This window comes from Oreochromis aureus, linkage group 3 (genome assembly GCF_013358895.1).
Source record: "Oreochromis aureus strain Israel breed Guangdong linkage group 3, ZZ_aureus, whole genome shotgun sequence".
Classification (NCBI taxonomy): Eukaryota; Metazoa; Chordata; class Actinopteri; order Cichliformes; family Cichlidae; genus Oreochromis; species Oreochromis aureus.
Genome location: NC_052944.1, coordinates 64,172,880 through 64,199,219, shown reverse-complemented (window position 1 = coordinate 64,199,219; position 26,340 = coordinate 64,172,880). Strand labels below are relative to the sequence as shown.

At 41.9% G+C, this 26,340-nt stretch overlaps 1 protein-coding gene and 1 long non-coding RNA gene across 2 annotated transcripts; one reads left to right on the top strand and one right to left on the bottom strand.

The window, feature by feature from the left end:
* On the top strand, nt 1-803 carry LOC120436471. The gene is made up of 3 exons (XR_005610470.1): nt 1-59; nt 152-214; nt 327-803. It is a non-coding gene; the product is annotated as an uncharacterized LOC120436471 (long non-coding RNA).
* A 4,230-nt stretch (nt 804-5,033) lies between these two features.
* On the bottom strand, nt 5,034-7,150 carry LOC120434094 (programmed cell death 1 ligand 1-like). The gene is made up of 3 exons (XM_039601603.1): nt 7,018-7,150; nt 5,445-5,798; nt 5,034-5,206 (listed from the first exon to the last, which is right to left on the bottom strand). Exons 1-3 carry the CDS (start codon nt 7,094-7,096, stop codon nt 5,034-5,036), a joined length of 606 nt encoding a protein of 201 aa, XP_039457537.1. The 5' UTR covers nt 7,097-7,150.
* Between the last annotated feature and the right edge of the window lie 19,190 nt (nt 7,151-26,340).

Below are 26,340 nucleotides of genomic sequence, written 5' to 3'. Positions count from 1 at the left end.
AGCAAACTGAGCAGAAAAACATTCAGACACCGTGACCACAGAGTCAAACCTTACAACAGGTGTGTATACAACTGTCTGTATAGATGTGTATTTTAAAAAAGGGGGTGAAATAATTACAAATGTTCTAAGACTGACCGTTTTACACCTGCAGAGCTACGCCAGAGCACCGTGTGTGTGCAGAAGCAGGGCCGTCCGGAATAACGCACACTACAAGGTAAGCATGGGCATATATAAATAAAATAAATTTTAAAAAAGAGACACGCTTATTCTGTTTGAAACGGCTAGAGGCATATATAAAATGTTTTAACACATGTCTATCTTCACAGACTGCAATTCTTGAACCGTTCTTCAACAAACCAGCAACACCCGCGAGTGAGTGGCTGCCTCGTGACTTCAGTCATGTCTTTGAGTGCATCAGACTTCGATCTAGGTCACATACCCACCACACCAGAATGTATCCGAAAAAGCGACGAGTCACACATAGATTTGGAAGAAGGTGGCAGAACAGACTCTCAAATATCAGCGGCGTGTGGCGCTTACATGAAGGTTGCAGTCGCACAGCCTGCTGAACAGAGTCATACAGATCAAATCATTGATCAATTACGTTCGATTGAAGCTAAACTCGACCAACACCACCAAGCCGTACAGGCACACATGCAAGAAATAACCGATACTCTAACTGGGATTACCGAAGAAATAAACAAAATGTTTACTGCATTAGACATGCTCACCAGAAGTCTAATGCAAAAGTCTAATGGTCTGACTTTTAAAACCCAGACCATGGACCCTCCTAATAAATTATTTAAACGTAATAACGGTACCTCCACTCCTGCTAGACAGGATGACTTGGCGGCTTTTAAACGGTGGTCTGAAGAAACAAACAAAAAATTAGACGATATTATTGCAAGACTTAATAGAGTGCCTGCATCAACATCTGATACAAAACCTTGTCCAACTCACTCTGAGCCTGTTGTTACTGATGCTAACTGTACAGACGCTGCTGCTGGTGATTTCTGACGCACAACCTAGCGGGGTTACCTCTGCTGCTGCTGTTGCTATTGAGACTGTTACTGCTTCTACTAATGCTTTTGCCTCACCAGCTCGCAGCTGTGCATCTGTCACACTTAGAAGTCAAAGTACACATTAGCCATGCTTACAAAAAACATTTTTTATTTCATTTAGAAGTGAGATTCTAAGTTGTAAGAAGAAATCTTATGCTCAGCCAGGAGTATGTTTGCTCCCTTTCACAATGCTGAGGTATCAAATCCATGATCCAACAGATGGTTACACAACCTCTCACACTCTAGATTTTTAAAGTTCTTGTGTACAACGGTTTAGCTACAGATATAACTTCTACTTATGATAAAGATCAATCCCTCTGCATATTTCTTAAGAAATGAAGCATCTTTACTGGGATATTTATTGTCAAACTATGCGATTTTCCAGATGTGTGTGGAGTAAAATGTTGTGACCAAGAATCATATATAGTATAGTTCCACACTTTACCGCTAGTTTTACAAACACGTTCTTCTTCATGCCTGTTCAATTGTTTTGTTTTGTTTTATTAAACTGATTTTCGATGGGAAAACCAACGTCTAACTTTTCTTTGCTCCCCAGTGTAAATGCAGGAATTTTGCAGGCTTTATTGAAACTGACACAATTTAACACTCAATGCCATAAACAGAGTTGATCCATGTTTCGATGGAAAGTGTTTCATGCATCAGCAGCTTTGAAAATCACTTTTAAAGTAATGTAGAACATGATCTCTCTCACTCTCAGCGTCTGTAAAAACCCAGCAAACTGACAATCACCTCTAAACAAAGGGGGTTAGTTTACAGGGTTTTTGTTGTTGTTGTTGTTGTTTGACACACTGTAAGTAAGTTCAATACAGGAGAATGTGGCTAACAGCCTTGTAAATGCTTTACATGAAATAAAACTTTTTAGAAAACAAGAATAAATGTAACTGTTTTACCTGAATCAAATGTATTAGTTTACTTGAAATAAAACTTATTTTGGAAACCCTCTACATGAAGCAAAAAGTATTGTGTTGTAATACATTTTTTCTCATGTAATACATGAGAAAATAAATCCCTGTGTAGTTTAAAAAAAACTTTAATTTAATCAAACTGAAATGTTGCTGAACTCTGATGGACGCGTCTTTTACTTTGTCTGGTGAGTATTTATTTTTCTAAGGAGATCTTCAGCAAGTTGATTTTATTACCACAGTCTTGTTGACAAAGTAAAAGACACGTCCGTCAGAGTTCAGCAACATTTCAGTCAAAATTTCATTCAAATTCAGAATTTTAACCCTTTAAATACCAGTTAGATCACATAATTGTAATAATTTAGAAAGAGATAAAATCCCTATTTTTTCCCAAAATAATACATGCAATCTGATTTATTTTCTTACCATCATTGCTGTTATTCTTCCAGCACTTCTTCGTCTTCGCTGGTGACTCCGAGTGGGCCGTCCAGTCGTCTGTCTCCACTCTAGGTCTCGAGGAGTAACTCCAGCCACTTTTTCCTGCTGTTCATATGATTCAGTATATTAAACTCTGGTCCGAGATTTCCACTCTTTTCCAGAGGATCCTTTTGAATGCATTGATTTTAATTGGATTGAAAAAGTTGGATCTCCACATCGTTGGTGGGAAAACTCGTTCAGCACAATTACAAATGAAGAAAAACGATCAAGTATAGAGTAAATATATTTTCATGTGTACAGCGCTAAAGCTTTCATTCAAAATCTGATAAAACACTCAAAACTTCTCACTTCACCCATTTATAGAATAAAATGAAATTTCACAAACACATTTTGTGTAGAAATTCTGAAGATTACAAAAGCATACATCCATGATTTTATACAAGAAGTCATTTTAGTGTCAATGCTGCATGAATCTGTCAGCTTGAGTTACAGGATACCTTCAGATACTTACAAAACACTTCATCTCATTACAAAACAGAAGCATCGCTTAATTAACTTTTTCTTTTACAGTGTAAAAACCACAGCATGGGTCAGATCAGGGCACTTCAGAGTAAAGTGCACTACAAAGTAAAGTAAGACTAAATACTTGACAACAGCAGAGAAAAAAAGTGTGTTTTTGTGAGTCAATAAATACTATACAAATATAAATAATTACATTTATACATTATATATAACAAGCATAGTTTCATTTTGTCACGGTGTCAGATTTGACTTTTTTCAAGACTGAAACAGGAAACTGATTTTGAGGTTTGCCTCGTCCTCTAAAAACGAAACAGACGACAAAGCTCCCAGCTAGCTCTGAGCTTAGCATCAAAATTCAAAGTCACATGACTGAGGATGATGTCATGTATGAGAGCCACTTCAGTGGTTACAATAATATGTTATTATTATTACAGTTTTTCTCAGTCGCTTTGGTGCGTTTCTCAGAACACCATTAACATTTGCACAGCAGTTAGTGCATTTCCCAAAACAATTAGTGCAAACTGCAAAACCTAGTGGATAGCCTGCAAAAGCACGTCACATGCACAGAATTGATTATCCATACCGCAAAAGCAAGTGTCCATGTCAATGAAACTGCCAGTGCCATCAAAATGAAAAGTCTTGACACCATCTTTATGAACAAGATAGTCAAATGGCATTGTCATGTTTCCACTATGACAGTTTATAATTTCAGTGTTTCCCATTGCAAAAACAATTGGTGACACCTGAAAATGCTGACGACAGCACTATGGCCTACCTGTACAGCCATCTGAAATGTGCAGTGAAGTCACTGTAGATGTTATGGGAGTCTTGGGAGTAACTGAGACACTGAATACGTACGTTTCACATTTCCATTGTGTAGAAGTGTTTGTAATCCTACAGAATTGTGCAAAAGAAAAATATGCTACAGTCACTTGTTCACTGTAGAATACATGTAAACATAAAATCACCCATTTGGTAGAGCTGTGCACTAATGTGAACAATAAACAGCACATGTAACAGTACAGTAAATCATTCTGGCACATCCAGATGTTCCTGTCTGTCTGGCCACATATTTTCATCTACATCACAACAGATGTTATCCCTCGCAATGCAGCGAGGAAAGTATCTCCTGGAGTGGCGAATCCACCCTCTGCAGGACTCTGCTGTGATGTCATCACAAGCTGCATCCATAGCTGCTAGCAGGGTCATTTGGGTATGTGGATGCCTGTCATATACCTTCCACCTCCAGGAAGAGAAAAACTCCTCAATTGGATTTAGGAATGGAGTGTAAGGAGGAAGAAACTCCATAAGCATCCTGTCGTGTGCTGCAAACCACTGCCTGACTACACCAGAGTGATGGAAGCTAACATTATCCCAAACCACTACATACATTTTGCAATTGTCACCAGGATCATCCCTTTCATTTAGATTCAGTATGCACCTCATGCCAATCCTGTCTGTTGGTTTACATTATATATATACTTGTAGAGTAGGGGATACTGTAACGCGATTCACCTATGACTGGGTAGAAGAGGCTTTTCATTGGTTGCAAGTAAGAGTAACACACACCAATTTTCATTAGTGTGAGATAAGGTTCACCTGAGAAAAGTAATTTATGGAGATTTTCATGGAAACTCCTTAAAATAGGGTTTTCAAAATGGGTGTACAAATTGTTTGACAAGATGTTCAACAATTTTGAGTGCACTGACACAAGCAATGAAATGAAGACTATTAGTTGTATGGACAATGACTATTCAGCCGGTACAAGTATAAATAATTGTGACATTCATGATGAAAGCAAGGAGATAGTGACCATTCTTTAGATATTTGTACTTACTCAACTGCTTCATGTCCAAAGGCATTTGACTTTGGACAAAATGAACATGAAACTGCCACAAGGTTGTGCCAAAACGACTACATGTTGTGGAGGTTGAACTAACTGTTGTGCAAAGTTTAATTCTGTTGTGAGAAATGCACCAAAGCAACTGAGAAAAACTGTATTATTATTATTATTATTATTATTATTATTAAGTACAAGTCTTTACCCTGAATGCCCAGCGTCACCTCTCACAGATCAGCTCGAAAAAGCTTAAACATTCCAGAAAGGCTGCTTTTCAGCTGGAGGCTGATATGACTCCTGATTGTGCTTCTTATGTCTTCTGAAGATCAAAAAAGCCAGCAGGGACAATAAAAAAATTGGACCAGCGAAGAGTCCATGACGCCTTCTAATGACCTCAACCGTTGGGACTTGTCCTGTTGGACCTGCAGGTGAGAAACAGGTGTGAGGTGTCAGCTGTCAGGTAGGTGATGAGTGAAGAACAGAACAGAATCCATTTCCTCTTCAAACTGCTGTCAGACATTATCTACTGCACTCTGATCACATCACTCAGACCAGCTGCTTTCTACAAAGTCTCATCAACAACATCTTTAGAAACAAACATCAACAACCAGGAAGCAGCTTCACCTCTGATCACACACACACTCAACTCTACTCACTCACCTGGAGGATCAACAACACTCAGGTAGATGATGCTGATGGGGGGAGTCTTCAGATGAGCTCCCTTCCTCCAGTTCGCTCCTCTCGTGAAGATGCGACACTCATATGTTCCATTATCAGCAGTTGTCACATTCTTCAGAATCAGAGACACGTCTCCATCCTTCATCTGTCTGTCCTGCAGATCCACCCGGTTCATAAAAGATGGATGCTGACCATCTGCATATAAGTGACTGTCCCGGTACATAAGGACATATTCATCCTTCAGGTCAGCTCTGCTCCACTCTACAACTATGATGTTGTTGTTGTTTGGAGCTCGACATGTCAGAGTGACGTTCTTTCCAGCTGTGGTGTTTATCCCTGAAAGAGAGGAAACAATATGGATCATGGAGAGGTCAAAGATCCAAAGTGCAATTGGTTATTTGGAGTGCTTCTTATATAGTGCTTTTCTACTCTTCTGTGCAGCACTGATCATCATGATGAGCTACAAAGAGAGACCAGTGATTCCTGATCAACCAGAGGAAGTACAGCACACATTGGATGCTGAACTAGATCACTCTGGTGTTTGTTATCATAGAGAGTTACGGCTCACGGGACAGGTTTAAGGCCTGGATTGCCCTTACATCTTTAATTTACAGGTTTATTTCTCAGTCACATTCAGATCCATCTTTCATGGGAAAAATCCTTCAACACTAGAACTGCCAGCAGAGGTCAAGTAGACCACACGCTACAACAGCACAGTCATGGCAAATAAGTCATTTCTTAAAGAAATGAAGTTAATTTTCATCTACTTTTCTTATTTTAAGTAAAATTTTATTTATTTCATCTATTTTTAGTTGGGTAATTATTATAGACATGACTAGGGGATAGGAAAAGGAGAAAGAAATAAAGAAAGGGAAGGGGAGAAAAACTGATTAATAATTAGCTGCAAAAATGATTAATATTAACAAAGTAGACAACAAATAACAACAGCTAACACATCTAAAAGTGAAAAAAAGAAAATATTTCTGGATAAAGTGCAGGATTAATGGCACTAAAATGAAGACTATAAAAACAGAGTGTTCACTGTGAAACAGATCAAACAGCTCTATATTTAAAGCTGGGCTCATAGCTGGAAACAAAAGTGTAAGAAACACATTTTAAACAATTCTTGTAAAACTAGAGTTAAAGTCACATCTGCCTCCGATCACCAAACCTGCATCCTCACATTCAGTCCAAGAAAAATCACCAGTTCATGCAAATGTTAATGTCATCTGCAGACAACACTGCTGTCACTGATTTAAAATAAATACACTGTAAACACATGTATGTGTTTCTCTGGCATCATAAACAGACTCTTTCTCTGTGATGCCGTGGATCAGCTCAGCACACACTCTCCTTCATCCGCACACATGTTCAGTGTGTTTTACATGGAACTGAATTAACACACTGTTTTAACTGGTGATCATCTGACACAAGCAGGTGTTTGTTCAATAAAATACATTGTTTTGTATGAAGCAAATAAATGTGGGTCTGTTTTATCAGGTCAGACAAAACTCTAGTTAAGCTCAGCTGTATTCTAACAGTAACACCTGCTTACCTTCAGAGGCAGAACGTAGAAAAAAGAGACACATCAGAGTCCAGAAGAGTGCATGATGGAGCAGGTTCAGCCTGGCCATGATCTCTCCGCGCTAACAGGCTCCACAAAACCTAAAATCTCAGGTGGAGACACCTGAAACCACGAGTGACTATTGATCTCTGGTAAACTTTCTCCTTTTAAACTTCTATTATGGCCTTTAATTAGCACCGCCCCCAGCAACGCCTACTAGGTGCCCCCGAGGTTTCCCCGACAGGTTTGCCCTGCGTCATGAGCGCGCACTGGGCTTTCCAAATTACGGACAAACAGTATCCCTTATTTTTCAGTTTTAGTTCTCAAACACTTCTTATAATGACTTATTACTCAAAAAAATGTTGAGGTTTTAGCTCTTTATAGAGTAAAGTTACAGAAGGATACAAATGATTATCAGGCCAAATGTCCTCAGTTTGTTGAAACAAGTTGTCCGGTAACGTGAGAATAAGCACAATTAAAAGTATTCTGTGTATTCCAAATATAGCCGAGAACTTTAATCTCTGAATCTGACTTTGTAATGTTTTTACTAAAGATATATAAAGGAAGCACTGACGCTGCTGTAACACTGCCGGAGAAACTCCAGCAGTTTCAGTAATGACTGGGTGTTTTCTGAGTACGAGAGAAGTTTAGGGGCAGTTTGTCACATAGTGTCGGTATGTTACATGCTGGGGTGAGAACGTGTTGCAACATGAGGGCAGAGGTTGAACAGCTTTCTGTCTGAAGGTTTGGGTGAGGCGGAAATAATACACTGTATCACACAGCAGGGCAAAGAAAACAATGAAGAACCTCCAGAAGTATAAAAATACAGGTTAATATCAATCTCTTATTGAAATAAACACAAGTCCAATTTAGTGAGGAAGTTGGCTTTCCATTTTATTTTCCAAAATTATGATATTGTGGCGAGCTCAGGAAACGGAGGAGACGGAGGTTTCTTCGGGAGCACCCGTTTATTTAGCTCTTGGGGAGCAACACTGGCGCGAGCCCTCTGCTCCAGCAACAACAACAACAACAACAAAAAGGCGCTCCCTCACCCGGAAACACACCGTCGGAGAGGGAGCGTCACCTGTAACCATAGCAACAACATAAACATAACTGTAATAACAAACATAAATGTCCATAACAAATCCCCGAACAGCCCTGGGCCGCTACATAGCCCCCACCTAAGGGGTCAGTCGTCCCCGACGACCCCATTACCCAACACAAAGTCCTGCAAACGTCCATGTGTCTTCCTTCGGCGCGCAGGCAGATCTCGACCAGCAGGGGAAGAGTCACTTGGATGAGAACCTGGGGTGCCACCAGCATCCCCTGCCCTGGCGGCTGCTGGAGCGGGCAGGCAGTAGGGTGAGAGCCTGTCCTGGTGCAACACTGCCACGCGCCCTGGACCCGGCATGCGGATCCGGTACACCACTTCTGTTAGCCGCTCCACGACCTCCGCCGGCCCTTGCCAGTGACTGCAGAGTTTGGGGGACACTCCTCTCTTGCGAACCGGGCAGTACACCCAAACCTTGTCACCAGGCACGAAAGCTCCCCCTCGGCACCTGGTGTCGCAGGCTCTTTTCTGTCGTACTGCGGCGCTGACCTGGGCCTGGTGGGTGTATTCATGAACCACTCGCGGCCGCTCCCTCAGCCTCCTGCAGCAGTCCCTGGCCACCAACACGCGCCGGTTCTCTGCCTCGGGGATGGGGAAAGGCTCTAGGACGTCTCCTCCCACTCTCTCCATCGGGGCCCCCACCCGATGCTGCTGCAGGGGGGCAGTGGAGCGTTGAGTGGGGCCCTTCCGTGCCGTACAGGTGTCACAGCAGTGCACATGAAGTTCCACTTCCCGTCGACAACCAGGCCAGTAGAACTGTCCCCTGAGACGGCGGAGAGTTTTAGCATTTCCATAGTGGCTGGCCCCCACCGAGCCGTGGACAAGCTCAAGCACCTGCGACCGCAGCGACCGAGGCACCAACAGCTGCAGTAGATCCTTGCCCTGTCCGAGGGCCCGCCATCTCCGGTACAGGAGGCCGTCGTGGGTCTCCAGGTTGTTGTACTGGGAGTAGTAGGCCTTCACTTGGGCCCGTCCCTGACACCCCTGTCCAGCCTGGGCGTCGTGCTGCCTCCAGCCAGGCCCCACCTGAACCAACGTCGCATCAGCCTCCTGCTCCTGCTTCAGCTGCTGCATGGTCAACGAGCCATCCCCTCCGCCGGCTGTGGCCCGAGCAGTAGCCACGCCCGTGCCTCCCGGGCCCGCTCTCCCTGCCGCCGAGAGGGCAGCTGGCGTGGCGCAGACAGGTGGGTTGAGCAGAGCCGGTGTCGATGGTGTGCTGAACCAGCCGCGTCTGCCTGCAGTCTCTGGTTCCCTGCTTTTGCCCGCACTGGAGGGCCAGAGTCTCTGTACCAAAAGTGATAGCCAGCTTCGCGGTGTCAACGCAGGCCCCCCAGCGGGTCAGCAGATCAAGGCCGATGATGCACTGTTCTTGGATGTCCGCAAGCCAGAAGTCGTGCACCAGCTCCAGATCCTTCACTCGGATCCGCAACGGTTTCTTCCCCCGCATGTCAGTTCTCTCCCCCGTCACTGTCATCAGCTGGGTGTCGGTGGGCGACCAACCCATCACAAGCGGCCCGGATGTTCCAGGAAACACACCAGGTCGTATTAGGGAAATGGTGGACCCCGTGTCCACCAGGGCCTGGCAGGGCTGGTCCTCAACACAGCAGCTCAGGTAGAGTCCCTTGAGGTGCCCAACTAGGCCCGCCACCGTGCATCGTTCTTGGAGGGGGGCAGGAAGCTGGAGCGGTGGTCCCCTCGCTGTACCGCTCCCTCTCTCATCCCCCTGAGGCCACATAGTTCTGGCCTTTGGGGCGGGCGCCAGGCAGTCGCGCGCCACGTGGCCAGGCTCGTCGCACCGGTAGCAGCGGTCGGTCGGTCGACGGGGACGCCTCCAGGGCACCGAGGGCTGCAGCTGGCATACCTCCGGGACCTCCCCCTCCCTGTCGTAGTCTGCGGCTCTGATTTGAGGGTAGTTTGGGGGGGGCACCTGCTGGTTAGGTGGTGAGGTGAGCACCAGCTCGGCCCTTTCAGCCTCAAGGAGCGCCTCACGGAGAGTCTGAGGCATGGCCAGGCGGACGTGTTGGCGTAGTCGCTCTGGAAAAAGTCCTCGCAGGAAAGCATGCAGGCTAAGCTCCTCACGGGCTGCTGCTGGGAACTCTGGGTAGCCACGACGAGCATACAGCAACACATCTGCTGCAAAAGTGCCCAGGCTCTCCCCCGGCCTACGGCTCCGGTTGGTCAGCTGCTCCCTGCTCTGATCAGTGGAGTGCCGCTGCCCGAATCGCCTCTCGAGTGCTATGGTGAGGGCCTGGAGCTCACGCTGCTCTGACGCGGCTAGGTCAAGGAGTACCTGTAGTGCGTCTCCTTCCAATGCTAGCGCTAGGTGTGTGGCAGCCTCTTCGTCGCTCCAGCCATTATGTCTCGCAGCTAGCCGTACTTGTGAGAGGTAGGGCTCTAGCGGGGTTAGCCCGTTATATTTCGGTACCTTAGCTGGCGTTGCAGGCATCACTGCTCTCTGTCGGGGGCCCGGTGTGTCGGCCGACAGAGGCAGCCCATGAAGCATTGCCCCAGCGTCTGTCGCGACGGGCCGCCGCCGCGGTGCGCTCGCGCCGTCGGGACCCGTCGGTGGACTTACATGGCCGCTCGCTCGCTCTCTCTTCAATCGCCCACTTCCCAAGCAGCGAATACTCTCTTCGACGGCTTGCTCCAGCCTCTGAGTGTCTCTCTCCATTCCGGCGAGGGTGAGCTATCCCACTTCTGACACCAATGTGGCGAGCTCAGGAAACGGACGAGACGGAGGTTTCTTCGGGAGCACCCGTTCATTTAGCTCTTGGGGAGCAACACTGGCGCGAGCCCTCTGCTCCGCGCGGCAACAACAACAACACAAAAAAAGGCGCTCCCTCACCCGGAAACACACCGTCGGAGAGGGAGCGTCACCTGTAACCATAGCAACAACATAAACATAACTGTAATAACAAACATAAATGTCCATAACAAATCCCCGAACAGCCCTGGGCCGCTACAATATTATCATGTTTTATAAAAGCAAAGATGATATTTACGTAGTCCATGTTGACCACCTTGTAGTTTCAAGCACAATAAAAACACATCAACTGTTTGAATGAGCACTGCGTTACCATGGAAACATGTAGACTGCAGATCGTTATTATTAAGCAGCCCCAGCAGCAACATGAGAGTCTGCAGGAGCTTTGCAGGCTCTCATGTACACATCCACATTTAATTTAAAATCTGTCTCTTGGCCTTCTGTGACATAAATGTTGTGTTTTTGAAGTAGATTTAGGAGAACACACTCAATTTATCCAGTTTTTATTTTAACAAACATCAAGAAAACGTTGCTATAAGCATTTAATCCAACAACCTAATATCTTTGTGTGCATCTGTCTCTTTGTGTGTCTGTGCTCACACACACATGGGTTAGTCTGTGTGTGTTTCTGTGTGGGACACTCATTCAGTGGTGAATGTAACATTTCTGTCATTTGACGTTTGGAGCATCATCTCCCGGCATAGAGCCCTCTCCAACCACACACTCACTATTGCTTACTCACACACATCCTACACCTGCCTTACATCTAGGTGACCCCTGACCTTCTCACTGCCCCTCAGGTCTGATTCTGGCTTGTGATTTATGATTTAAAATTGTTATTTCAGTAATTTAAATAAGTAATGAATTCAGTGTAATGATTAAAAATGTGGTTTGTTGCCTGAGTCAAACCTGCTTCTATATAATGGAAGCAGGTGCTGTCTGCACAGACTTGTCTCAGATATTCAGGGAGCCTTTCGTTTAGACTGACTGTCACAGTTCTTCCTTCAGACATTTCACACTCTGAGTCAAATCATGCCATCAGGTCTGTGTGGCCATAGCTCACATTAAAGAGTTTTTATATACAATTATGGAAAAGTGTTTAGGTTTGTTCAGAGTCACAGGGCGGGGTTTGATTGGCTGATTGGCATGATCATTGAAGGAGGCCTAGGAAATTATCTGACCAGACTGATGACAACAGAAATGAGTTTTAGAGCGTGGGAAGGCAGAAGCGATGTAAACAATAGAGTAGAAGCCCTGTGGCCCAGACATGAATGCAGCCCTGCCTTATGAACCTTTTCGAACGTTCATGACTCACTAAAGTTTCCTTTGGGAGCAGAAATGTTCAAACCTGAAATTTCAGCATAATTTTCTTTGTTTCATTTGAACTGCTTTTATTCCACTAATATCAAACTAACTGAAAAATCTCCACCCAGTAGACAGAGCTGCTGTATGAACAGCTCACAGTAACTAGGTAACGTAAGGTACTATGGTAACACATGACAGCAGTGATAATCTGAGCAGGAATCTTAGATTTATGGGCATCAAATGAAAATAACATCAGCTTTATGTTCATGAACAATACAAATATTCTTCTACATGATCTGCTCGCAGGTGGTTCTTTTTTTATTGTGAAACAGTGTTTAGTGTCGGGGAGGTGTGAACATTTTCCCTCCTCAGTGTGAGAGTCACATATTTGTCTGTAATTAAGTTCTGCTAATGACATTCCTTCACAACGGTTATCTGAATCATCTCCAAGCTTTGACAAAAGAATTTGCACAACTATTTTTCCCCCATTCATTCAGTTATTTAGCAAACGTGTGTATAAGGTGTCACCTGTTCAGCGCTGGCTGCTGTTCTTTCAGTTTACTGTGCAAATGACTCTAAACAGCTGCTCCACAGAGACTCACCGTCAGACCAAACAATCAGCATGACTGATATCATGTAAATAACTGCTGTGTTTATCTTATAGTAGAAAATATTCACTGATATGTTTTAAACTTTTAACATCTTACAGATGAACTCTGAACATTACTCTGCTTTATTCAAATCTGCTTCTTATGAGCTCGTATCCTCAGTGAAGCACTTTGTGATGTGTTTAGAAAGGATTAAAGGGTTTATATGATGAGGGAAGTGGAGAGAGCAGAGAACAGGATCAAGAATTTGCTCCTGTTTTTAAAAGAATTTAAATCGTACAAACACCATGTCTACAACTGCTAAGAGACTAAAAACTAAGACACCTGTGCGAATAATTTTGTCAAAGTTTACAGATAAGGAGTGAAAGCTGAATTTTAGATTTAACAGGTTAAAGCAGAATAAATTTAAATGTACAGCTGCCTCCCTATTTGTATAATCGCTGCATTAGTGCAGGCAGAGCTCAGTTTGCCTCTTAGCTTTAAACACAGTTTGCAGTCTGATGGTGGAGTGTCATTTTCACACGGCAGAGTAACAGTGTGAGGAAAATGTCCATGTCCAAAATAAATATCATCTAAACAGAAAGAAGCACTTTTCTTTCTTTCTCAGCCCAAATGAAATGATCTCCATCATTAGAGTTCATAATAATAATAGTGCTGCTGTGAGGCTCTTCCAGTCCTCTCTCTCTTCTTGCTGTGGGGAAGTTGATCTCTGAGTTGTGAGCTGATCAGCAGCTGCTGTGAAACCCATTAAAATATTTATTTATGCAGAAATAAAATGAGAATTCAGTTAGAAATCACAAACATGGCAAATAACAGTTTAACAGACCAGTAAATATAAAAGTGATTATTCAGGTTTGACTTGTTAAAACTTAGCAGTGACGTTGAGTCTACAGCTCGCAGAGCTGAAGCCATAATCTGTTTACTTTACATCTGTATTGACCCGAGTCCTCAGTCCTGAGTCTGCACAGCTGGAGTAATTGATTTTGTTTTCACATAGTTTGTCCATCAGGGGGAAAAGACATTACATGTTATAATGAAAGTTATTTTTTCATTATGCTTGAATTAATTTATTTTAACTCAGATTTGAGCCATGAGTCATTTTTGATGGAAACACAAGGTTTTAAATTTAATATGTTCTATGGTTTCTGCCTCATTTAGATGTTTCAGGATACGAAACTGTTTTATGAGCTGATGTTCATGTTGCTTTATTTGTACATTTAGCTAGATTTGATCTGCAGTCTTCCTTAAATGCACATTTTCAATACAGACACAGACAAACCCTTTTATACCTGTGACAAACTGGAGACCAGTCCATAGTGTACCCCGCCTTTTACCCTATGGTAGCTGGGACAGACTCCACCCTCCTGCCCACCGACCTGAATTGGTTTCCTATTGGATTCAATAAAACATGATCTGAACAACTTAAGTTGATTATATCAACCGTTTACATGAATGTATCACGGTCCATGGCAATGGGGCGGTGTTTTATTCTACCCTCTTATAAAGGATGGTCCAGTGGATCCTATGTTACAAGAAGTAAAAAGAAAGCATTGAAGCTCATTTCTTCAGTGTTTGGAAAATTACAACAGATGTTATTATGGCTGCAACGCAGACACGCTCAGGCTACGTCTCTTAGTTAGGAACCAGAAAAAATTAATATTGTGCTCCTATGCTGGCAGCTGGCACTACTTCAAAATCACAACAGTTCTCATCTGATTCAAACTCACAAAGTGGACAAGGTGAGGAAGAGAGGAGCCAAGGGAACAACAAGTACCACAGTGTCACAAGGCTATAACAACAGCCTAATAATAATAATAATAATAATAATAATAATAATAATAATGATGATGAGAAGGAGGAGGAGATATTCCCAGTTGTTCCATGTTTGTATATTCCAGCTGTGGAGTCTTTTTATCTTTTAAAGGTAAAAACACTTTCAAAGGACACACCTGTTCATCCTCCTTCAGCCTCCTCTGTCCTCGTGATGCATTTTAAGAATGAAGGCATCCTTCAATATGAAACACTGCAATTGATTAATTTTTAAAGCAAGGAGGATGAAGGAAACACAAAAGAATAAAAGGCAGGAAGTAAAGATATAAGCAAAGCTTCAAAATCCAACAGCAAGTAATGAGCAAGATACAGCAAATAGATTTTTTTACAGTTTTTCTCGATTGGTTTGGCTCATTTCCTGAAACCGAGATGACATTCTCAAAATAACATGGACAAATCTCCAAACCACCTTGCAATTGTTCACAACAGAATGTCATTTTTCATTGGTTTAATCAAATTGCAAATGCTGTAGTACATGTCTCAAGTGACTCTGTGCTTCTTTTCAAATGATTATGTACAAGTAGCTACAGTTAGTGCAATGAGCCCACATTTAGCACATTTTCCAAATAAATAGATCTTGCCGATCTAAACTGATTAGTTGATTTTTCAGTGAAATGGTCACTCACTCCAAAACATATCAGCATGGTTTCATTGTGTAAGTCATCATATGCACAATTGTCTGTTCAACTGTCAAAATTAGTCAAAGATATAATACCATGAAAGAATATCTTGGAACATTTGATAAAGTTATGACAGTACTTGACAATCAATCAGGTGAAATTAGAACTAACGAAGGAGCAGTTTCCCACATCTCAGATGACCAATCAAACAGGTTGTTCAGATACCTGACAGGTGTTGTCTATGATTATGACTGCTGCCAAAGTATATAGACAGAGCTTGGCCCGGGGCCAGTTTCATTTGCAGTGTGAACATGGAAGCACCTCGCCAAGTACAACAGCAACTTCCTGCTCGAGGAAGAGGAGGAAGAAGAAGAGGAAGAGGAGGAGTGAGAATGCGTGGAGGAATAGGGGGAAGAGGCCGAGGAGCACGGAAGCACCATGATGTCCCAGATGAAATCCGGGCCACCCTTATTGACCACGTTATAAACCATCGCCTCACAATGGCAGAGGCAGGTCGCCGAGTGCAGCCTAATGTGCCTCGGTCTACAGTCTCCTCCATCATCCAAACCTTTCGCAGGGAAAACAGGTACAGAACTATGCTATTGAACTATTCAGTGTTGGTGTGTGTAGGCCTAGAGTACTGTAATATCGTCATGTGATGTTATATGATACTATAAAAATGACAAAGACAAAAAAATGGAGAAAATACTGTGAATAGTATTCCAGTCACTGTGCAGTGCATCACACTTCTAGTACCATAAGACAGCAGTACAATTACATTGGTAACTCATTTTGTAACAAATTTACAGTGTTGACCTTTGACTTGTATGTCTAGGATTGGACGACAGCCTCAAGTGGGTGGCAGAAGAAAACTTCTAAATGAACAACAAGAACGAGAAATATGCAACATGGTCATTGCAAATAATGCCATCACACTGAGACAGATTCGTAATGCAATCCTGCTAGACAATGTAATGTTCCAAAATATAAACTCTATCAGCATCTCCACAATAGACCGGTATTGAAGAAACATCAGATGACCATGAAACAGATTTACAGGGTACCATTTGAGAGAAACTCTGACAGAGTGAAAGGGCTGCGGTACCAGTATGTGCATGTAAGTCAACTACTGGTTGTCTATCATTGTAACACTATTACAGTAAGACATGGTTACCACTGTTTTTTTTTTTTATGTTATCCTTTTCACCTTCAGAATCCAGCTTTGTGTGACTAGAGCATTTTGCCTAGAAATTGTCTTCAGTTTTCCACTCCCTGTTTGTACAGTACTTTAGATCCTCCCTGCAGTATCTGTCTCTACTTGACTGATTAGATTTATTTCTATTCTATTGTAGAGAATAATGGCATTAGAAGGCAACGAAACCCCTCACATCCTAGTGTTCGTTGATGAAGCTGGCTTCAACCTGGCCAAAGTTCGAAGGCGTGGCCGTAACATCATTGGCCACCGAGCCACTGTGGATGTCCCAGGCCAGCGAGGAGCAAATATAACAATGTGTGCCGCTATATCAGAAAGAGGTGTGGCCACACACATTCCCAGTTTAGGGCCCTACAATACACAAAAGCTCCTCAATTTTTGGACCACCTTTATACTGATCTGATCCCAGAAAACGAGAGAGGTGTAGAAGGACCTCAGCTACCACATTATGTCATTGTGTGGGATAATGTGAACTTCCACCGCGACCCACGCATCAGAACCTGGTTCACCACCCATCCCGGATGCTAATGGAGTTTCTTCCACCTTACTCTCCTTTCCTAAATCCAATTGAGGAGTTTTTTCAGCTTGGAGGTGGAGGGTGTATGAGCATCAGGCTCAAGACCAGAGGGCCCTGCTGCATGCAATGGATGCTGCATGTGAGGACATCACAGGGGATCAATGTAGGGATGGTTGAGACATTCACGTTTCTTCCTCGCTGCATCGCACGAGAAAATATCCGTTGCGATGTGGATGAGAATTTATGGCCTGACAGAGAGCAGCGCGTCGATGGCCAGGAGGATGAGGATGGTGGCCAGGAAAGAGAGGGTGACAATGGCGACCACTGAAAATATTACTGTACTATAGTTCTGAAACTTTATTTACAGTATGGTAGGCTAGAGTTTTTTTTTTTTTGTTTGTGTTTATAACTGTTCACATTTACAGAATCCTGTATATGTTTTCTTTTCACAGTATGTTCTCTAATGTTAACATTTCTTTGTACGAATAAAAATGTTTACAGTTTCCTTGAGTATGAGTGGTTTATTGGAGGCTGATTTTACTGTGAAATCTTTTGGTTTTATTCATAGTGGTATTCTGTTGCTAGACCTGTGCCTCAGTGACAAAACGTCTAAGCATTTTGACTTGCAGTGCTTAAACAATGCCAAAGGTATAATGCATTTTGGGGGCATTGACTATTTATATGGGAATGATATTTAGTTTTGACACATGGATAAACTCTTTTGGGAGAGATATGAGCTTTTGCAGGGGATCCATGGTGTTGTGCTAAACCATCCAGGTTATTCTGACAAAAGCACTAAATGAATGCACATGTGCCAAGGCAATTGAGAAGGATCTGTGCTATTTTGACTGTACTGACCTTTTATATGGGAAAGGAATCTGCTTTTGAAGCATGGACGAAGAGTTTGGGGAAAGATATTTGATTTTGCTAGTGAGCTATAATGTTGGGAAGCACTGTAAGACTGTTTGGCCAAATGACCTTATGGTTTTGAGAATGTCATCTCGGTTTCAAGAAATGAGCCAAACCAATCGAGAAAAACTGTAAGTAAAGTAATGGGGTGAATATTATTTTAGTTTAAGATTTTGAACACTGGTTTCTGTAGAATATTTATTAAAGTTAATTAATTTACGAGAATAAAAAATCTTATTTCCACTTTCATCACAGATCCAGTGACAAACTGCAGCCAGTAGGTGGCAGCACATCTCCCTTCTACGCTAACACCTCATCACAGCCACTTCACTTCTTACTTTAAGGCCTGTTTTGGTTTTCTCACATTTTAAAGAACAGGGGGAAGAAACAGGTTTTCATGGGCCAGTCTCAACTAGTGAAAACCTGAGATGAATGAACTGTTTGCATAACAAACACTAAAACCAAAAAGCAGAACAAACAACTTTCATGAGTGCTGCTGACACAATCCTCCTCCACTGCCTGCAAAGGTGAGGAGTTCAAAACTGTAGCGATGAATGAAAGATGTCTGATGAAGACAAAAAACACAGAAAACAAAACAACAGGACAGAGTTCAGTGTTAGCAGCGGTGAAAATGTGCAGGAATTCTGGTGTGAATATCTAGACGAGGGTAATTACAAAGGAATAAACACACAACAGCCTTCAGCTATTTCCTCACTTGAACTCACTCCCAAGACAGACGTTTATTTTTACATTCATGCTGCTCTTGTGTAAACACAGCGGTCAGCAGGACTCTGCACAAAGTTGTTCTCACTCAGATGTTCATGTAACACCTTATTCCAACTCCTGCCTGATTGTTTCAGGCCATACAAGGACTTTTTCAGCTCACACACCACCCTTTCATTTGTATCAGATTCCACCTTATAGCTCTCTGGTTGTTTCATGTATGTCTCACAATCTACTGGTGCATGTAGACAGGCAGTTTTAACAGACATCTGATGTAAAACCATGTTTAATTGTAGTTTCCTTTTGCATAAATACTCTGATACTGGTCAGATTAGAAGTGTGAGAAAAGGCTTTCTTCATAGTCTCCACCCATCTTCTGACTCTATCCTTTAGCTACATGCTTGTACTTTTCAGATCCATCAGTATTGTTTTTGACTGCACAGACCCATCTACGCTCCACTGTTTTCTTACCCTGTGGCAAAGTGGTTAAAGAAAATGTGTCGTTTCTAAAAACTGCAGACTTTACTCCTCTAAGCTAACAAGTAACAACACAAATCATTATGTTTCTTACTGGGACTTTTCAAAGGTTCTTTGATGATTGGAGCCTCCTTGTTTCATCTGTGGTTGAATGTGAATCCAGCATATAGCTTTGTAATAACTGGTGTTAATAAAGGGTCAATTTTATAAATGTCTCATATATCACTACCTGACAAGTTTAACTGTCTCCAGAACATTGCAGAGGCCTTATTGACAGGATTTGGCTCTACATATCTGTGTGAGCAGATTTTCTCTCACATGAGTCCTCAGGTAGCCGTCTGAATGCTGGACACTCGGAGACCTGTGTCTCTGAGTGGGAGACCAGAGATCACATTAACATGTGTGTCTCTGTATTAACAAACATGCCATATTGGCCCAGTTTATTTTTCTTATCATTGTTGTGAGGAGACCATAAATAGCATTTGCATTTTCTGTTGTACAGTTCATTTGCTGTTATGGATAAAAAATGTGTTTTATTTTGTTTCAAAATAGCTGATAACTATTCACTGACAGCTGCCAACATCTGCAAACAAATACAATTCTCTAATGTTTTTCTATATAGTGTGTAACTGTTAATATATGGGGTAATATGGGGGGCTGTGGCTCAGGTGGTAGAGCAGATCAGCTACTGATCAGAAGGTTGGTGGTTTGATCCTTGGCTTCCCCAGTCTGCATGCCAAATATCCTTGGGCAAGATACTAACCCCGAGTTGCCCTCCAATGCATTCATCGGAGTATGAATGTAGTTTACGTTGCACTTGAGTTTAGAAGTGCTTGTATGAGTGGGGGTGAATGAGGCATGTTGTATAGAGTACTTTGAGTACTCCGGGAGAGTAGAAAAGCGCTATATAATCGTCAGACCATTTAATATAGAGAGTTACTAAATTTATTGCTAATGCAATCATATGGCACATTGACTTTTGACAAAATTTTAGATGGCACTCATCATCAGAAAGGCTGCCGACCCCTGATCTACAGTTTTTGTGCTCCTGTGACATTTAAGGTCAAAGGTCAGACGAAAACCATCTGTGTTGGGCATATTGTTGCTCCTCTGCTGCCACCTACTGGCTGTTAGCTTTCTGTGGGCAATGTCAGTGATGTGCAATGCATACACTAACTGGCCACTTTATTAGGTACACCTCGCCAATGCTGGATTTACACCCCTTTCCCTTCAGAACAGGCTTAATTCTTCATGGAATAGATTCTGAAACAGTCACAGTTAAGTTCATGCTTTAAAAGACTGAAAGTTGAACACTGAAATGAACATCAGACATGCAGAGGACAGTGTAAGTAGTGACCGACAACAATAGAAATCTAGTTACAGTCTGAGGGTCAGTGAAGGGAAATCCAGAAGTGAGAAAACTGTTCTTATATATGAAACCTTTAAGTTTGATCCTCGGGTTTTAAAGTGCATTCTTAAGTTTAAAACCCATTTTTGTTAGTCCATCTTTCTACTTTGTTTTTAGGCCCTGTGACCACTAGAGGACACTTTATTATAAACCGATGCTGCTTTGAGATGTTTGTTGAGAGATTGGATTTATTCTTATTGGCTAATAAAATGTTTTCCTTTACTTGATAAAAGGCCTTAATATTTATTTCCATCTTTGCAGGCAAACATCACATTCACAAACACTTTAATCCATCCATCTATTTTCTTCTACTTATTGAGGCCGACTGAGCAGAGAGACCTCCAGCCTTTTCCTCCAGCTCATTCAGAGTAATACCGAGTTGTTCCCAGGCCAGCTGAGAGATATCATTTCCCTGGGGCCTCCTTCTTGTGGGACATCATCTAAAATGGCTCATTTCAATGTGGAGAAGCAGCTCTTTTTTGAGCCCCTCTGGGTGGCCAAACTTCTCATCCTTAGAAGAAAGATAATTTTCACCGTTTGTATCTGTGATCTTGTTCATTTGGTCACTAGTCAGTTTCTGTTTGAGGACCATTTTCTGCAAATTTGGAGGTGCTGATTCTCATTCCCGCTGGAGGCCACCACCTGATGAAGCAACAGAATCACATCATTTGTGAAAATCAGAGATTCTGAGACCACCCAACTGAAAGCCTTCCAACACTTAGCTATGCTTAGAAGTTCAGTCCAAATTATGGACAGAATGATGTCAAAGGGTAACCATGGCTGAGACCAACACCCACCAGTTTATCTGACCACTAATCATGCTGCACTAATCCACTGATGCGAAGAAAAACAGGCTGTCAACTGTTTAACAACCTTTTATTTCTGCCTGCACAGCCATTAAATGTGTCTTCCCTCTGTAAACCTGCTGACTGAGCAGCAAAGAACACACAGAAAACCCCCAATGAGGTATTAGAGCACACAGTGACAAGAATGTGATCTGCATTTACTAAAGGCAAGTAGACATCAACTTCTTCCCCCTCATCCATGCTGTGAATAAGCAACACCTCTTTTTATTCTCAGTATGTGGAATCCATTCCTTAAGAAGTTTAACATGGAGTACTTTACTCCCTCCCTGGAGACCTGGTGTGGAAACTTGGGAGGCAGTAGGTCCAAGTTTTCTCTGTACTTCAAAAGGCCCCTGACACTTTGGCAGTAACTTACTGTCAGAAGTTGGAAACATTACTAAAACCTTCTGGCCAGGGACAAATTTCTGTGGCAAGCTTTAATCAAAGCAAACCTTTTGGTGTCGCTGAGCGGCTGCAATATGGAGGTCGGATGGCCTCAGGAAATCACATGATAGGGTGGGGCCAGGTTTCACAATGGGCTCACCAGAAACCCTGGCTGATTGGGACCCACATCCACTTTCACACCTTGGCTCATGTGATTAGGTAGAGGATAATCAGGGAGTCCTTAGTCCCTCTTTGGGGGGATACTCCCACTGGGTTTAAATCTGGGACTCTCCACCATTTGACCTTAGAACTGAAGAAGCTTCTCGGATGAGAGGTGAAACGTCTTCAAGCAACTTAAAGAAGTCCAGACTGAAACAAAGCTCCCCACAGGAGTTTCAGCACCGGAAGTAGCATATGCTAACGTGCACATATGTCTATACTGTCCAGAGCATGTTTTCTACAGTCAATGGTCCAGAGACATGATATGTCACAGTAATGAAGAACTTTATTTAATTGCTGCCACCTATTGGCTGTAGTTTGTCACTGCATCTGTGATAAAAGTGGACATTAGATTTTTATTTATTATGAGTTGTTTCAGTTCTTCAACATGGTCAAATTCTCCACCCTTCACTTTCTGTGTGTGAGAGAAATAATAATAATAATAATAATAATAATAATAATAATAATAATAATAATAATAATAATAATAATAATAATAATAATATGTTGTTGCTGCTGCTGCTGTAACAATCCTTTGACATTGTTGTACTTTCTGTTCCCTTTACTCCTCTCTTCCTAACCTTGTCCACTCTGTGAGCGTGAATCAGATTTTAGATAAGTAGAGCAGCAGGTGGCAGCGTAAGAGCACAATAGTTATTTTTGCTTAGGAAGGTTCCTGACTAAGATACGTGACCCAAAAGTATCTGCATGGCGGCCATAATGTAACCTGTTGTTATTTTCCAAACACTAAGGAAAGCAGATTCTATGCTTCCCTTTTACTTCTTTTAACATAACATCCACAGCACCATACTTTATAAGAGGGTAGAATAAAACACTGTCACAAAATTCATTGTGATGGACCATGACACATTCATGCAAACAGTTGACATAATCAACTTCAGACAGGAGGAGACACAGAGGATGGAGGGAAGAAGGATGGAGTCAACAGACAATATGGACTCGTTGTTGTTGTTCTTATGATCAATTTAAAATTGCCAAAGAAGAATTTATTCAACCATTTCCTTCTTAATGAAGCAGCTGACATCTGTTCTGAGATCAGGATGACAAAAACTCATAAATCCTATATCTTACACTGGCCAGTACTTCTGTAGTTTTTTTGTGTACTCTACTTCAGCCCTCAAAGCAAAGGGAATATTTCTGTAATCTCTATTCACTTATGCTAACATCATGAATCATGATAAGAACACAGGCACAATAATTCACATTTACATATTGTAACACAAGTCGAATAAAGATAGACAAACTTCTCACAGCTGTCTAGATGAGCAATTGCACTGAACTCTGGTGCATCTACGTGACTATTCTTAAACTGTGATTATTGAATCGTTTACAGTTTAAAATATGTCTTTATCCATTATCCTGGCTTTTGTTGCAGCACCTCAGTGCATACTGAACATAAGACTAAAGCAACTGACTGGTCTGTGTGTAGATAAAATCAGTTATGTGCTTGGTTTTGAACAGCAACAAAAATAAAAATAAATGTGACAATGACATGTGCATCTGACTTTTACTGTATGTGGTGTAAGAATGAGAGGATAGGAGAAATGAGAGATTATTTTCAAAGGTAAGAAGTGCTCAGTGAGATCTGATAAATAATGATGTAGTTGTTTCATACTGTTAAACATCTGGGAGAAAAAGCTGAATTATAATCATTACATGTTATTGAAAGGTGAAATTACTCAGCAGTTTGCTACAGTTATTTAGGAGCTGTCAGTTTGTGTTAACTGTATGATGCTGTTTAGTTTCACTCATCAGAGGCTAATTTTACACTGACTAGCTGTGAAAAGTGATCTGTTTAGTGTAAACCTCAGTGTGTTTGATGAGTTTACTGCTGTCATTTAGCAGAACAGACCAAGCAAGAAATCTGCTGCTGCTGAAGGAACTTACATCATATGTTACTATGACTACAGAGGCGGAGGTAGTAATCAGTTTAAACAGTGACACAGCCATCTAAATAAAAGAGGTGTTGTACACTGACTGACTTGAATTGTGACAAGTGTGTGTGTGTGGACAGTCTCTTCTGTGTTTACTCTGTTGTATTTCCTCATTGCTAGAGGGCTCTGTCACACATAAACTTAAAATAACCAAACATAATGAAGCTGTTTAGGGTTTGTTTAGATTTCAGTGGGTTTTTTTGTTACCGCTACTTTCATCATGTCTGACTTGACAGAGTTTTACAGCCAGATGACCTGTGATGTGTCTGCAGTTGAAACCGAACCCATCACCTGTCAGGTAAAAGGTTTATCCTAAAAGTTTTAAGATATTATGAAATAAAAATAAAAGGTTTTAATCAATTAAAACCTTTAATGACACAAAGTGCATTGTGCATGACCCAGATGGATAAACAGAAGCTGCTCAGTTCCCACAAATGAGCTCAATACAAGTGAGACAGTTGGAGGTCAAAGATCAGTTCAAAGACTATGAGACTGCTCTCATAAACCGGAAAAACATTTATTTATGGATTTCTAACATTTATCACATTTATTCTCCTCTTTAACTGTCTTTAATGAACCCAGAGAGTTGACTCATGTCAGGGTTGCTGAGTGGTTCACTCTGTGTTTTCAGTTCATGTTCAGTTTAAGTTCCACATTCATGTTTCTTCTACTGTGTTACAATCCAATATAGTAGAAGTCTTGAAAGTGTGCCAAGCAGACCACATTCCATCTTGGAATGTAACACAATAGAAGTGTTGGAATGTGATCTGCACTGGTGGAAATTTAAGAGAAACACACAAACATTCACCAGCCTGGACACACACGCACAGCAAACACGCCTTTACATGATCTAAATGCATTTCACCCAGTTGTGCATGAGAGCTCTTTGGCAGTCTTTGAGTGATTCACAGGTCTTTGGACAACAGTAAACGATCCTTTACATGACTGTGCAGAAGCCAAATGTTTAGTGTTTCATAAAAATAAATGGATGGGCCAGACTGAACACCAGCTGGAAGTCAGTTTGTTCATGACAAGTTTGGACTCTTTTTCTTTTATAAAACATATAAAATATGTGAGTGTAGCTGTTAGTTCGTGACCTCTGCCTCCTGCTGAGCTAAAGCCTCAGACTGTTTCTGCAGTTTAAATAGATGAGACATCATTCATACATGTGTGTGTGTGTATGTATTATATGCAGCTTTTATTTATTTCAGTTTGAACACTGCATGTACTTTGAAACTCTTTATTTATATTACAGATTTTATTTAATTTTTTTTTTTTTTTTTTTTTTTGGGGGGTGAGTTCTACAAAAGACCTGACTAACATTTTTTTATTTTATTTTAATATATTGGCATTTTAACCAAATTATTTTAAGCAAAGCAGAGGTATTCCCCCCTTTAGTAAAAGTTTCCATATGGTGTCACCTTCAGTGCTTGTTCCTGTTTGAATTCGCTGTCAAACAACGGGCTGTTTGTAAGAGGAAATGTACCCAGCAGTCTCTCACAGATCAGAGGAGGGGTGTCACAGTGAGCTCACAGGGCAGCACAGAGGCGGGAGGGAACAGGTGTACAGGACTGTTTTAGTGAGGGAAACCTGTCTTATGTTTCCTCAGTGAGAAGGAGCGAGAGCTGAGAGAGAGACGAAGTGGCTGCGTCCAAGGCAGGTGCCAAAAACCACAAAAGAAAAAAAAACATTATTTTTCAATAAAGGACAGTTCAAGCACAATCCAGTCATGTGTGCGTGGGTCCTGTGTTACACACAGGAAGGTTTCCAACTCAGAAAAACTATAATAAAAGGTGTTAGTCGCTCTGTCTCTCTCTCACTTTGAATTTTCCAAACAATACAAAAGGTGTTTGGATGCTTCCTTTAATGTTTCCTTTACTGCTTCCCTTAGCAGAGGAGACACTGGAACATCCTTCATGAAAGTAAAGAAACTAATGCTGCCTCACAATTCACAGTTTCCCTCATTACACAAATATGGCTACTCCAACTGCTCAGACGCTACAAACTGAGAGACTCGTGTGGAGGATAAGTTTGTCAAAACAGCATCACAGATTTCTGACTGATTTGTATTTCAAATGTATTTCTGATATCATGTCATCTGTGTTCACCCTACTATGGATGTACTTTCACCCACTGAAAATGCTGTCCAGATGAACCTTTTGGGTACTCTACACTGTGCTGAGGACATGAGGTAATAAAAGCATGAATAAGAGTTTCCAAATTGCTTTTAGAAAGGAAGGGCTTAACCCTCGATAGGTGTCTGAGGTGATAAAAAACTGATTTCACCACCCCATTTACATGACAATCAAACTTAACACCAAGATTAGTGATTGAACTTTTCGGATTGGAGGTCAAATCACCCAAATCAACATCTGGAGAATCAGTAGAAGCAGGCCACATAAAATTGCTTCCGTTTTGCGATCATT

Coding starts and splice junctions, on each gene's coding strand:
- LOC120434094 (XM_039601603.1), bottom strand. CDS start 7,096: ATGGCCAGGCTGAACCTGCTCCATCATGCACTCTTCTGGACTCTGATG. Junction 5,799..7,017: donor TCTACGTTCTGCCTCTGAAG/GTAAGCAGGTGT, acceptor CCTCTCTTTCAG/GGATAAACACCACAGCTGGA. Junction 5,207..5,444: donor GAGTGTTGTTGATCCTCCAG/GTGAGTGAGTAG, acceptor TCTCACCTGCAG/GTCCAACAGGACAAGTCCCA.